Here is a 13824-nt window from a genome sequence, read left to right as displayed (position 1 = left end):
TCAGATTTATCATGTTGATTACAGAGCCTGTGATTCTACAGCAAATGATTTTTATCATTATCAATATAATGCAATATATTTCTTAAAAATTGTTCTGATAAAAATACCTAGAAAATTGCTTTAATTAGACACACTGACATCAATAATCAGCCTGTGAATCTCAACAATGGTGACAATAATAAAGCATGTTGCAGTGCATTCTGGGTGCCACCAATCAAAACTCATTCATGGCTCCCATCATGCATTGCGGTATGAATAAATTATGATCTGAATTGTCTTACTAATTTCCTTTTCCTAATTGAATATTCTGTTTGTCACCATAGTTGAGATTCATACACTGATTCTTGATGTCTGTGTGCGCCTAAAAGAAAGATTTTATTTTATCAGAACAACTTTTAAGAAATCCTTTAGACTAGTTAGAAAAAAAGATCTTATGCTGTAGAATCACTGTGATGCTGTAATCAACAATATAGATTTAAGTCAGAGATTAGACTCTAAATGAGTTCAGTGATTCAGGTGAAACTATGATTATGTCAAAACATAACCAACAAAACCTGATCAACTTTCTCTTTGTTCATCTGGCAGTTATAACTCAGATACAACAGCCAAAGATAATCTTATGTTTACAGTTTATGAATCAAGAGCCCAACTAAATCAAACACTGATCTCCATAACGGTATCTTTAAAAAATAGATTTTCTCTTTTGGTGATTCTGCTTGTTAACATCAGGTGTCTTCAATAATGCTCAATCATCACTCAATTAATCACTTAATGAGCTCATTAACTTTAACACTCTTGAGTGTTAATTTAACACTCATATTCTAACACTGACTCTGGAGCCATATAAACTCCCAGGAGAGTTAATTTAACACTGGACTTTTTGCTGTGTACCCACTTGAAAAATCATGAGGATACGTAACAACTTCGTTTTGTGTCAGAACTTTCACTTTCATTCATAAATTCACCGTGTCTGTGTTTGCGAAGCGACACCGAATCGCGGAATCCAGTCACAAATGGAGCTTGCTAAGCAGAACGTCTGGGAATGAGCGCTCAATGTGTGCTCCACTACGCACGCACACACACCACGCGCGCGTGAGACTATCTATCTATCGGGCGTTTTCCATAGCGGATTGCTATTGTAACGGCGGATTTGCCAGGCGTGCACCAGGAGCGTTCACAGCCGAGGAGACCGAAGCTCTCGTCACGGCCGTAAAAGAGAGAAGTTCCATTGAAATGGAGAAACCCACCCAAATTAACTTCAGTTAAACAGGCGTATGATAATTTGGGTAAATGTGTAAGCTAGATGTATGCTTTTATAATAAATTGTCTATCTATCTATCTATCTATCTATCTATCGTAATAATGTATGATTTGCAAAAATGAAAACTGCTGCTTCTGTGTAGATGAGAGAATCAAAGTGTATGCGCGTTGTGCACACGCTACATTGATTATGGCCAAGCATGCGCCCTTAAAATAGCTTATGAATAACATGCGCACGCGCCACTGACTTTAAACTATTTTTTCCTGGTTAGTGGCGCAATTGTTTTCTGAAACTGCAAAATAGCATGAGGGAACGTTTGTGCCGGAACACGCCGCCTCTTTGCGCTGAACCGCCCAGGGAGCGCAAGTGTATTTCCTAACTTACCGACGTGCATCTGTAGAGGGAAAAGTCTGCTTTGCGCGGGTGCAAAATAGGAATGATACATGCGTCGGTGTACAAAGTCAATTGCGCTGGGTGCAAGATAGTGCTTACAGAATCCAGCATTGTTTTTGTAAAAGACAAGAAGCTTGATTCTTGCCTATCGAGCATATCAGTGTAAAATTTCCTTTGTTCTTCCAACATATCTTTCAAAATGTCCATAGTAACATAGTCTTCTTCATTGTGAAGTGCTTTATTACTGCTACTTCGTGACATGATTACCTGTTTTGTTGGATTATTGTGGATTGTAAAAAGGTCAGAGGCCTGGCCAGGTGATCCACTCAGGCAAAATCACTCAATAGGAGATTTCTGCCACTGAAATCCAATCTAATTAGTTATTATGCCAGTAACAATATTACACTTATGTTTGACAGTTTATAAAGTGACAGTGGATAAGCTAGATCTGGCACAGGACTCTGACATCTATCACTTGAAGGTGGACCAGGCACTGAGAGAAGGTACGGTTCATTATTCTCTCCATGCTACTCCACTGATCATGAAATGTGTCTGATTCTTGTTAAATGCAGTTTTTTCTCTCCGACACATATTCAGCATGAGGCTAATTTGGATTGTAGAGAAAGTGTGTCCTAAACACTGTTCTGTCCTGTAGGCACTGATGATGATGTTGTGGGGAAAGTCAGACCATTTTTGGGTCGTCCCAGTTGCAGAGAGAGTTTAGGATTGGTAGAAGGCAAGTCGTACCTCATCATGGGCAAATCCACTGACCTGACAAGGCTCGGAGGAACGTAAGTGTCCACTCTGTGTCTGTGAATAACAGGATTTGCCTGAGCTTTATGTATTTAAAGTCTGCAGAATGGTGTTCATGGCTCAGTGTTGGGACAGTTGTTTTTTGTCAAAATGCATTTTATATAACCTAGAATAGACTTGAACAAAGTAAGACTTCAATAAACCTGAATAAATAAAGACATACAATTATCTCTTTCACCTCCAGGTTTTATTTTTATTTTTTATTTTTTTTAAGTTGGCTGTTCCCCCGAGCATTTTTGATCATTTTCACAAACATTTCATACCCCCAGAATATTTTGTTGAATTAATATCTGAACATGCAATATATATAAACAACAAAAAAAAAAAAAAAAAAAAAACTCTGTCTTTAAACCAAAAGCCAATTTTATTCTAACTGTATGCATTCTTTATCAACACTCGTGTGTTGGTAAGTTTAATAAAATTAAGAAAATCTCGTTTTTGTCAGATTGGATTCAGAGCGATGATCAAAACACAGATGGAGTAGATCGAGTCCATCAACACCCCTAAAGCTTCACAGTCGTTTCCTCTTTATGGGTCGACATTTCATTCGGTAACATTAGCAAGTTTGAATAATATGCTGTTTAATGTTGGTGATCACGTTATTTAACATATGATTACATGTGATATCGCTTCTTCTCCTGTGTTTTGATCAGGAGATTGTCTACTCTGAAATATCTCGTCAGTGGCGGGGAAAGAGTTAAAAATAAAATGACTTGAATTCAAATCTCCTGTGATGAACATGGGTTTAAGTTATTTTGATTATTTTTGTGGGGTTTAAAGTAAAAAAAATATAGGTGGTAAATACGGTATTACTCTTTCCCCGCCATTGACGGAATTTTCCAGCAATCCATGTTTTCACTGTTATATGGTAGGGGGCGCTATTGTGCATCTGAAAGAGTACAGAATCTCCTGATCAAAACACAGGCGAAGAAGAAAGAAAAACAAGCAATAGAAGCATTGCATACGCACATGTAAGCTAACATGATCATAAACATTACATAGCATATAAATCAAAACTGCCTAACATTTCCGAATGAAATGTCGACCCAGTACGAGCTGTAGGACTGTGAAAGCATTAGGGGTGTTCATGATTATTAGGGGTCTGATTATAAGGCTGTAAAAAAAGAAATATTGACATAAGTGAACACTAATATTTATTGAAAGAAAAAAAAAGCAATTTTGTTTAAAAACGTATGACAAACTTCAGTATGACGTAAGCATTATGCAGGAGGCAATTACTTTTGACAAGAAAATCATAAACCTGAGAAGACTCCATTAGACACATATAACATGTATTTTGACCTGTTATTAAAACATGTTTGGTTCAGGTGAAACTGAGTGTGTATTAACTTTTTTTTTTTTTTGTTTGTTTTTTTAAATGTATAAAAACCAACAAGAATGCAAAGATTGTTCAAATAATTCTCCTTTTTCACCTTTGACATCCTTATTGTTCATTGGCCCTTACACAAATGTATAGAGTGTAGTAGCTAAGTCAGTAATTGTGTCTGTTTTGTCTTCTCTTGTCTGTTGTTTTAGTCTGCAGTACGTCTTTGGAGAGCACACCTGGGTTGAATACTGGCCGACAAGAGAGGAAAGTCAAATGAAAGAATACAGGGAGCAGTACATCGGCATCTCTGAGCTCCAGGATAGCCTCCTCAGATACGGATGTGCTTCATAATGTTGATTAAATGTTCAAAATGTTGATTACAGGAAATTAAACATCCTCTCTTGCATTCTCTCAATAAATCTTAAATAATATTGTTGGAGCTAAAATACTTTTAAAAAATTAATAAAAAAATGGTGACTTGAATTCATTTCAAGTTCCTTTTAGAATTCTGCCTAACTAATACCTTGCAAGAATATTCTGATAACTTTTTCCAATCTGAATCACAAATCCAACATTATAATTTGTTTTGTGTGATATTTTACGTCTGTATCTCATTTTAATCATCATAAGAAACTTTAAAGGAGAATTTCTGGATAATAGGCTAAACATTATTCAAAAGAAAAATAATAAATGCGTTCAGATGATTATTCCTGGCATTTGCTTTCTGACAGGAGTTGATGTGGATGATAAAAGATATGGAAGAGGTATTGGGATAAATTACTTTCTAGAACATTCAAAAAGCAAAACCCCAAGAGGCCTGATGTGGAGCATCTCAAGTCTGGAAGCTTGTAGAAGAGGAGTCTAACATCTAACAATTTATACACTGTAAAAAAATTACTGTAAAATTGACAGGCTTACTGGCAACCAAAATTGCCAGTAAGTTGCTGTAAATTTTACAGTATTTTTTTAGAGTACTGTAAATCATAAACTACAATTATACTGTAAAAGTATACAGCACACTTGTAAAAGCAGCAAAACAAGAGCAGCTGTGCATTTACAGTTCTTTAATGTAATCTTTACAGTATGTTACTGTTATTGATTATGTACTGAATTAAAACCTGAGATACCTCATTTCATTTGAGGAAATTTATTGGTCAATTGACATTAAATATTTATACTGTGATATTATTTCATTTGAATCCACTAAGAAAAAGACTTTATGAGCTAACTAGAAACATCAATTTAACTAAATCCTAGTATAGTGATCCTCATCACACATGAATGAGTTGAAGAACTTAAAGGGATAGTTCACTTTGAAAATAAATTTTGATATGTTTTAGCTTACCTCAAGGGCATCCAAGATGTAGGTGTCTTTGTTTCCGCAGTAGTTTCAATTTTGATATTTTTAGGTCAAACCGTTCTTGTCTGTCAGTCATATAATGCAGGTCTACAGTCACTGTCTCAAAGAGCATGCACAAAGTCCAAAATAAAACAATTTCCCATCGTCCAAATTAAACAATTCCCCATCGTAAGTACACATTGATGGCCTAAGACACGAAACGAGCGGTTTGTGTGAGAAAACGAACAGTATTTATATCGTTTTTACCTCTTGAAAACAGCACACGTCCAAATGATCTGACGGCGCGGGCGGGTATAGATATATACATAGATGTCGCATTGGCTACGGTTTCGTTCCAATGAACTGCAGTAGCAAAGGCGACAACTAGTGTATACATCTATACCCGCCCGCGGGCGGGTATAGATATATACACTAGATGTCGCTTGGCTACGGTTTCGTTCCAATGAACTGCAGTAGCCAATACGACATCTATGTATATATCTATACCCGCTCACGCCGTCAGATCATTTGGACGTGTGCTGTTTTCAAGAGGTAAAAACGATATAAATACTGTTCGTTTTCTCACACAAACCGCTCGTTTCGTGTCTTAGGCCATGTAGCGTATACGACTCTGGGTAAATATGAATTAGCTCAAGAATATGGGGAAATTTGTGAATATTAATATTTATGACTCATGGTCATAATTCATAAGTCGCATGTACATTTATTTTATCAATTATCGAGATTACCTTGTTCTGTAACTGGTCTGACCAACATTTAATTCGTCCAGCGAAACAAATGTAAAATCATTACAGTTAAGAAGAGGTATTCACAAACTTCAAGAGAGTTTTATGTTCTGGCCACGGACATCAAACTTTCTGAGTTTATTAATTAAAACTACTCAAGTAGTCTATATATCGATCTTTGTAGCTTATAGTTGGATCTTTTAAAGTTTCATTGACTTAAAAGGTGGATTTTCAAACACAGAGACAGTGAAAAGTATTTATGAATTTTAATAAATGCAAAACTAGAGATTATATGAGCTACGAATATAAACGTACGTAAAAATGCAAACAATAAACAAACAAACATATAACCAAACAATAACATAAGTGATCAGAATGAAACGAAATGAAAGAAAGAGAAGTAGAGAGAAGGGAAAATTAGTAATTATTACATACAGAAACCTTTGTTCACGAGACCCCTGGAAACAACTTTTATCAACTCAATATACTTGCAGATTTCTGTGCTCTTTCTGGTGAGGCTGCGGTTGAGGCAGGAAGCGGACAGCGCGGACGGTGTCGATCCTGTTTCTGCTGCGTCTTCTGGTGCCGCGAAGTTTAAAAAGGCTCACTGAATGTAATATTACCGAGAAAGTCAGGTGCGTCTCCCGGGACGGAAATCTTGGTTGCAAAGACGGCAGGCTTTTACATGACGCGGGGGTAGGCAAGGCCTGTCCAGCTGGAGCAGTGCTGCACGTGGAGAAGGAGGAGGAGGTCAGGGACCGGAGAAGCGAGGAAGTGGGATCAGCGGGATCGATGAGAGAAGAGAGAGAGGAAACAGGGTCTCTTGCTTTTTAAAGACATCTGTTTACACCTTCTCTTTGGAACGACAGCAAATCAGGTCTTCTAATCTGACGCGGGAGAAGTCTCTTTGTGTGAAGAAAAACACGCCCCCTTGTACCATATGTCTTATGAGGGAAAGGATTCATACTTAGAAATATGATATTTCCTGGAACAAATGCATATTATTGTACTTTGCAGTCAAGATTCGTCTCCGTGAGATGGAGAGGATTACAGAGATATCAATTATGACAGGTAAAGATTGGGGAAACATAACGTTACATTTATATGCATAATTACACACAAATAAAGTTTGATTAAACACACAATAAAGTTGTCAGTGTTTCCGTTATGGCAAGTGACGACACTTTGAGAAACATAGGAATACATATCAACATTTAGTGGCTTGTTATGTGGGGGAGTATCTGTTTCAAAGTCCAGAGTGTGTGTGTGTGTAATTCTGGAATGTCTGCTTTCCTGGGTCGTAAAGTTTTATGGTCTGAGGTAGGGTTACCACCAGTGTTGGGTGTAACGCGTTACAAAGTAACGCGTTACTGTAATAATATTACTTTTTTCAGTAACTAGTAGTGTAAGGCATTACTCGTCTGATAATAGTAATATTATTACAGTTTTCCCGAGCTAGTTACTTGCGTTACATTTGCCAGTAGCACCTTCATCACACACAAGGCACACAACACAGAGAACAGAAGGGAAGGGGAGGAGGGCGTGAATGGAACAGTGATTGGTCTGGGTTTGGCACGAGGTATCATTTACCATCACCGATTGGTCGACACGCGGCAGTTAAGGCCAATCAGGGATGACTTCCCTAATGAATATTCATGAGTCTTCCCCTACCATCCTGGGAAAAAAAATATAGCGCCCCGGACGCGCGCACGCAGCCCGTTCACTCTCACCGCCTTCAAACAACACGAGCGCTGTATTGCTCTCTCTCCCTCGCGCATATAGTAAAAGGTCGGAAGACGGTTGTGTTTTATAGACAATTTTGCATATAAATGACTATTTATAGGGCTTGAATTACAACCTGAAACTGCGCATGCGCGGGTAAAACTGCTGTTGTGTGGCTCTGCGTCTCTGCAGACAGATATTATTGGGACAGATGGGGAAAAATGGAAGCGTCAACAACGGCAAGTACAAGTACAGTTGTTTGTAGTTATTTGTGCTAGACAGTGCCAGTCTGTTGTTGGCGTAATAAAGACCCTAAAGAACACTCCTCCTTTGTATGTTCTCCCTCCATCTGATGCATCTCAGGCAATTATAGAGTAATTAAGAAAAAAAAATGTAACTAGTAATATAACTAGTAATATAACTAGTCACTTTCTCCAGGGAGTAATAAAGTAAAGTAAGGCATTACTATTTTTGAGAGTAATATGTAATATGTAATATATTACTTTTTTGAGTAACTAGCCCCAACACTGGTTACCACAAGACACTATTGAGGAACTTCTTTCAGTGAACATTTAGAATTCAAACCTATACTCTAGCAAACCACACTTCTATTATAAAGCAAAGCTAATCACACACATACATATCGGAAGGTATACACTCAAGAGCCATATTTCTACATGAAATTGTACTCAAAGGAGGTTTTGTGTGTGTGGGTGTGTGTGTGTGTGTGTGTGTGTGTGTGGGGGGGGGGGGTCATGAGGTTGTAAAGTCACAGGGAGTCCATGCTGAAATGGGGTTTTTAGAGGGGATTGTCCAAAACAGGGTTCCTTTTGTGACTAAAATGTCCCTCTGGGGAACAACAGATTGCAATTTTGACATGTCCAAGCAGACTTAGCGACGCCATGGACAGACCCGTTGTCTGAAAAGACAACGAAGGATGTGTTTGGAGACAAGGATTTACTAATTGGAACAGCATGTGACCGCATGTCAGGCATTGCCGCTACAGCCATCAATGTGTACTTATGATGGGGAATTGTTTTAATTTGGACTCTGTGCTTGTGTTTTGAGACAGTGACCATCGACCTGCATTATATGACTGACAGACAAGAACGGTTTGACCTAAAAATATCAAAATTGAAACTACTGCGGAAACAAAGACACCTACATCTTGGATGCCCTTGAGGTAAGCTAAAACATATCAAAAATTAATTTCAAAGTGAACTATCCCTTTAAAAACATCATCAATGCATCAGCATCTACACAGTCACTGCCTGTTAATTAAAGCAACACACAGCATATCATCAGTGTTTCTTTGCTCATTCTGGACTGAAGCACAGGCTCTACTCTTCAACACAATGGTGACACACAAAACTCAACAGAAACCCTTTAAATCCCAACAGAACATTAAACACTAACAGATCTCCACTATAGCATTATGTGCAAAAACACACACAATCACACAAAGCAAATCACAGAATTGTACTTTTTTGTTTAGTAAATTTTACTGTATACAACCAACTGAGGAATCTAACATCACACAGACGGGAAATTGATGTAGTCTGTTGTAAAGTTTTTCTTTCTTCAAAGCAGAGACCAGGAGACAGTCGGGATCGCATTCAACGGAAGTTATTCTTTATTGAGAACTCCTCTGTACGCGGCTGTAGAAACTTCCAACATGATCTGATCTAACATAACTTTACATGTTATCTTATAGACATTTTAGGAGGAGGGACTTTTGGGGATGGCATGTAAATGAGTATACAGGTTAAGGTAACCTGCCCCAGACCCCAGCGTGTTTACCAGTATCAATTTAATCAGCATACCTATTCAAATGCTGATACTGGCCAGGAAACTCTGGTTCCACGGGCCATCCCAGAGCCATTTAAGACAAAAGGGTGCGTCTTGGAGCTACTGGCTAGAGCCATTAAAGACTCATTTAAAACACAATAGAGAAAACAGGGTTGGTAGGAGCTGTTGATACCATTATAACCTAACCTTAAAAGCTAAAATCAGTATTCTTCACTGTGATGTTATGTAAGGAAGCATATCTGAAAACATATTCTTAAATTTTAACCCTTCAAGTCTATTGATTTGTTTTTCAATAAATAAACTGAATTAACGTTTTTTTGGCACGCATCACCACCAACAACGCTAAATCAAGACAGAATTTCATTTATAGTGATAATTGGTCGTTTTGAATGGATGAATGAGGCATTTTGGCAAGATTTTTAAAAATGGACTGTTCATCGGATTGGTCCAAGACCTTGGGAGATTTGTCGCACTTGAACTTTGACTGGATTCGAGGAGTTTATGTGGTTGTAATAAAAAATTTAACAAATACTTCCCTCGTGGGTCAATTTGACTCCCATAGGAATGAATGGGAAAGGTTTTTTTTTTTTTTTTTTTTTTTTATTGGTCAAAAAACTAAACAATCTGGCACAATCCAGAACACACACACACACACACAAATGAAGAAATTAGACTAGAGAGCATCCCCAATGCAGGACACACACACACACACACACATCAGTTTTTTTCAATCAGTCACAATGAAGACTGCACATATATGAAGTTTACAATGCAGAGCATGGTTTCATTGTTTGCATATATATTATTGAGCAGATTATTAAATGACAATATGATGTTCTCCATGTATGTCATGTACATGGAGAACATCACAACCTACTGTTTTCTTTTTTAACATCCATAGAAATGAATGAATACAAATTATATAAATAACCAGAACAACATCCTTATCCCTACCCATCCTAAAGTACCCCACAAAAAATAAAGGGAAAAAAAATGTAAAGAAGGGACATTCTCAATTAGATAAGTCCATACATACCCTTCTCATCTCCGTGCGTGCCGTAACTCTGTCTGACGCACCCACCGCTAGCCTAGCTTAGCACAAAGACTGGAGGTAAATGGCTACAGCTAGCATACTAATCACAATAAGTGACAGAATAACGCCAACATTTTCCTACGTTGTGATTTGTATAGTCACAGCATGTATGAATAACAAGGTCACATGAGACACAACCATCTTCTAACCGTGTACATACTGGGAACTATATTCTCAGAAGGCGAAGCACTGCTACTTCTGCGGAGTGTTTTACTCCAACTCTGAGCGAACTCTCTGCTCCTCACCACGGGGCTTCTCAGGCGCCGCGAGCAAATCACTCTGCCCAAGTAGCAGTGCTTCAGCCACAGCCTCAGATGAAATCAACTGAAGAGAAAAAAAGACATTAAATCTGTGAAGATCTCAGCAGAGGAGGATTAAACAACTCCACAAACAGCATTACCAGCTTCACTTATTACTAACCAGACTAACTTTATTTCTGGCAGACGTCTACAGAAATTCTTATTGAGAATTAATAAAGGTTTAGATGTTGATGTTCTATTATTTCGTCATGGATTGTTTGTTTTAGTTTGTGACCCTTGACTTTTAGACACATATTTTCTCTGGCTGCTGTACCTGTGTTTGTAAGACACATTTGTTATGGCAGGAAAAGCCAAAAGACAACGCATTCAGGTGATGTTGGTTTGTTATTGATGATAACAACATAATCATCATCTACAATCAGTATACAGTCTTTGTGAGGTGTTATTAATTTTTATATTTTTGATTATAATAGCCCTGTGATTATACAGAATGAGATCCAGGAATGTCATAATCATTTGTAAAGGGTTTTGAATGCATAATAAGACATATTTCATCTACTGTATCCTTCAGACACAAAGAGACATCAGCGAAGGAATCTCAAGAATGGTGACGATCAAAAGCTTCATGCTGCAATGCATGCTGGGTACATCTCACATTGTGACTATAGTATGAGCACACAGAAGTGTGCTGTGAGGTTACACTTTTAGCTCACTGTGAGATCAAACTGTGAACACATCACGAGTATCCTGAGAGCTCATGGTGAGATCAAATTGTTGACTGTGAGGGTTGCTCATTTCACAACTTAACAAGTTTAGTTCATATCACCGCTGTTTTAAACAATATGGTGCGATTTATCAACTAAATGCATCAGTTTGGGGGGGAAAGATTGGAAATGATTCCTGTTATGAAAAAAGACTTCACTTTAGGTTAATGATAAAGACTGAAATTATTACAGACTGAGTAAATGATTAAGAAATGACATCACAACAGTGTGTATATGTGTAGTTTAATCTCCATACTTTTGCCAATTATGTCTTCTTCATGTGCACGTTTGTGAATAATGTAACATCACATCATTGTTCTCTTTTTATTCTATTCGTAACTGCAAAATACCCCCTTGAGTAACTTTTAGCTTTGACAGTATGCTAAATGCGCAATGTGTTACTGTGGTTGATCATTTTAGCCACTTGTAATTCATTTGTAACATTTAATTGTGGTGGTAATCTCGTAGACTGTCACTAGGACATTGTGAAGGTACTGTCCCTTTAATAGTGAAAGTGAAAGTGTTTTCGGTCGTATTGCTTAACCCCCGCGCCACTGTGTCCTATTCCCGTGAAAGTAAATCCGGCAGCGAAATGATCAGGGCACGACGATATCCCATCACACTGACATCCATACAGTGCACTGACCTGTCTTGTTAAATATCTTGTTTTGATAGACTGATTTGGCAGTTCTCCTGGCCTTACTCTCCTCCTTTTCTTTTTTCTTTTCCCCTCTCCTTCTTTTCTTTTTTCTTTTCCCCTCTCCTTCTTTTTATGACGTACCCACATTTTTTCCCCGACATTTTCAGTCAGTCTCACTTCCACTGCGTACTTCTAACTTCAGCTGTTCTCGGGTCAGCCTGAACTCTGATTGGTTCTATTCACTAGCTTGGGTGGGACTTGAGATTTGATTGGTCCTTCGCTGACTGAACGGCAGTGATTAATAACAATAGGACTAAACCATTTTTAGGGAGGGAAGGGAGAGGAGATTGTTTAAATTTCATGTTTTTTTTTTTTTTTTTTTTTTTGGGTTTTCAGTTTCACACAGAAAGAGACACACACACACACACACACACACACACAGACACGATGGACGTGAAGCTGCTGTGTCTGACTGTTGTTCTTCTCTCCTCACCCCTCCTCACACTGTGTGACCCGCTGTGAGTATTAAGCACACTGTTTGTTCATAGAGTTACTAATAATCAGTTTTTAAGATTTCAAACGCTGTGATTTGATCTCCTCAGGTTTGTTCTGTCAGCTCCTAATTTGCTGAGAGTGGGTTCCTCAGAGAACGTGTTTGTGGAGGCTCAGGATTACTCTGGAGGATCTTTTGATGTAAAGATCACAGTGAATAAATACCCAAAGAAAGACAAGGCGATACTGTCCAAAACAGTGACACTGACTGCAGAAAACAATTACCAGATCCTTACAGATATAAAGGTGAGCGCTCCATAAATACAGTGATGTTTCATTCTGATAAATTTTTCATCATATATAATTTACACTGTAAAAAAAAAAAACTGTGAAATTTACGGTAAAAAAACGGCAGCTGTGTTTGCCAGTATTTTACCGTAAAAAATATGGTGGCAACCTTTTATGTTTTACGGGACTTAAATTTACGGGCAAAAAAAAAAAAACACAATGTAAAAAAAAACCTGTTAAATTTACGGTGAAAAAACGTCAGCTTGGTTGCCAGTATTTTACCGTAAAAACTATGGTAGCAACCTTACTTTAGTCTAAAAAAAAAAAAAAACAAACAAAAAAAACAGCTGGATTTAAATGTTCGGTAAAAAAAAACAAAAAAAACAAAAACAAAACATCAGCTGTGGTTCCCAGTACTTTACCATAAAAAATACAGTAGTAACCTTTTAGTTTTTCACGGGACAACCCTTACATTTCATAAAATGATAAACGGTATCATTTAATTTCACAAAATAATTAAAGTCTGCTTCTTTGTAATATATGGATAACCACCATAATAATACAGCTGTTAAAAAAAAGCACATGATGATTTAAAGTACACCATTAGTTTTCAACAAATTGAGGCACATGTTAATATATAGAAAGTGCAAAGTCTCATACACACAAACACAAAACACCATCATGGTGACACACACATGACTCCAAATAATGCCATAAACATTCATTAAACAATATATGATGTAATATAAACCCCAAATGTATACAACTGATAACAAAAACTAAGAAGAAACATAATTATTTAAATGAAATAGCATGAAATGTGAAGTGTCACACAGGGAATTCTGGGAATGTCCATTTAGAGAAACAACAGGAACAG

General features: G+C 37.5%; 1 protein-coding gene and 1 pseudogene across 2 annotated transcripts in view; both read left to right on the top strand.

Annotated features, from left to right (window-relative positions):
- Positions 1–13824, top strand: part of LOC307152133 (complement C3-like) — a 340855-nt pseudogene that overhangs the window by 152308 nt on the left and 174723 nt on the right. The gene's annotated exons all lie outside the window — the stretch shown is intronic.
- On the top strand, positions 12570–13263 carry LOC307152787 (complement C3-like). Its single transcript, XM_079861714.1, has 2 exons — positions 12570–12685; positions 12770–13263. Exons 1-2 carry the CDS (start codon positions 12615–12617, stop codon positions 12978–12980), a joined length of 282 nt encoding a protein of 93 aa, XP_079717840.1. The 5' UTR covers positions 12570–12614; the 3' UTR covers positions 12981–13263.

The sequence above is a fragment of the Squalius cephalus genome (assembly GCF_949319135.1).
Source record: "Squalius cephalus genome assembly, chromosome: 2".
NCBI classification, from domain to species: domain Eukaryota; kingdom Metazoa; phylum Chordata; class Actinopteri; order Cypriniformes; family Leuciscidae; genus Squalius; species Squalius cephalus.
Note: the sequence above shows the minus strand (reverse complement) of the source record. Positions and strands in the feature narration are given on the sequence as shown.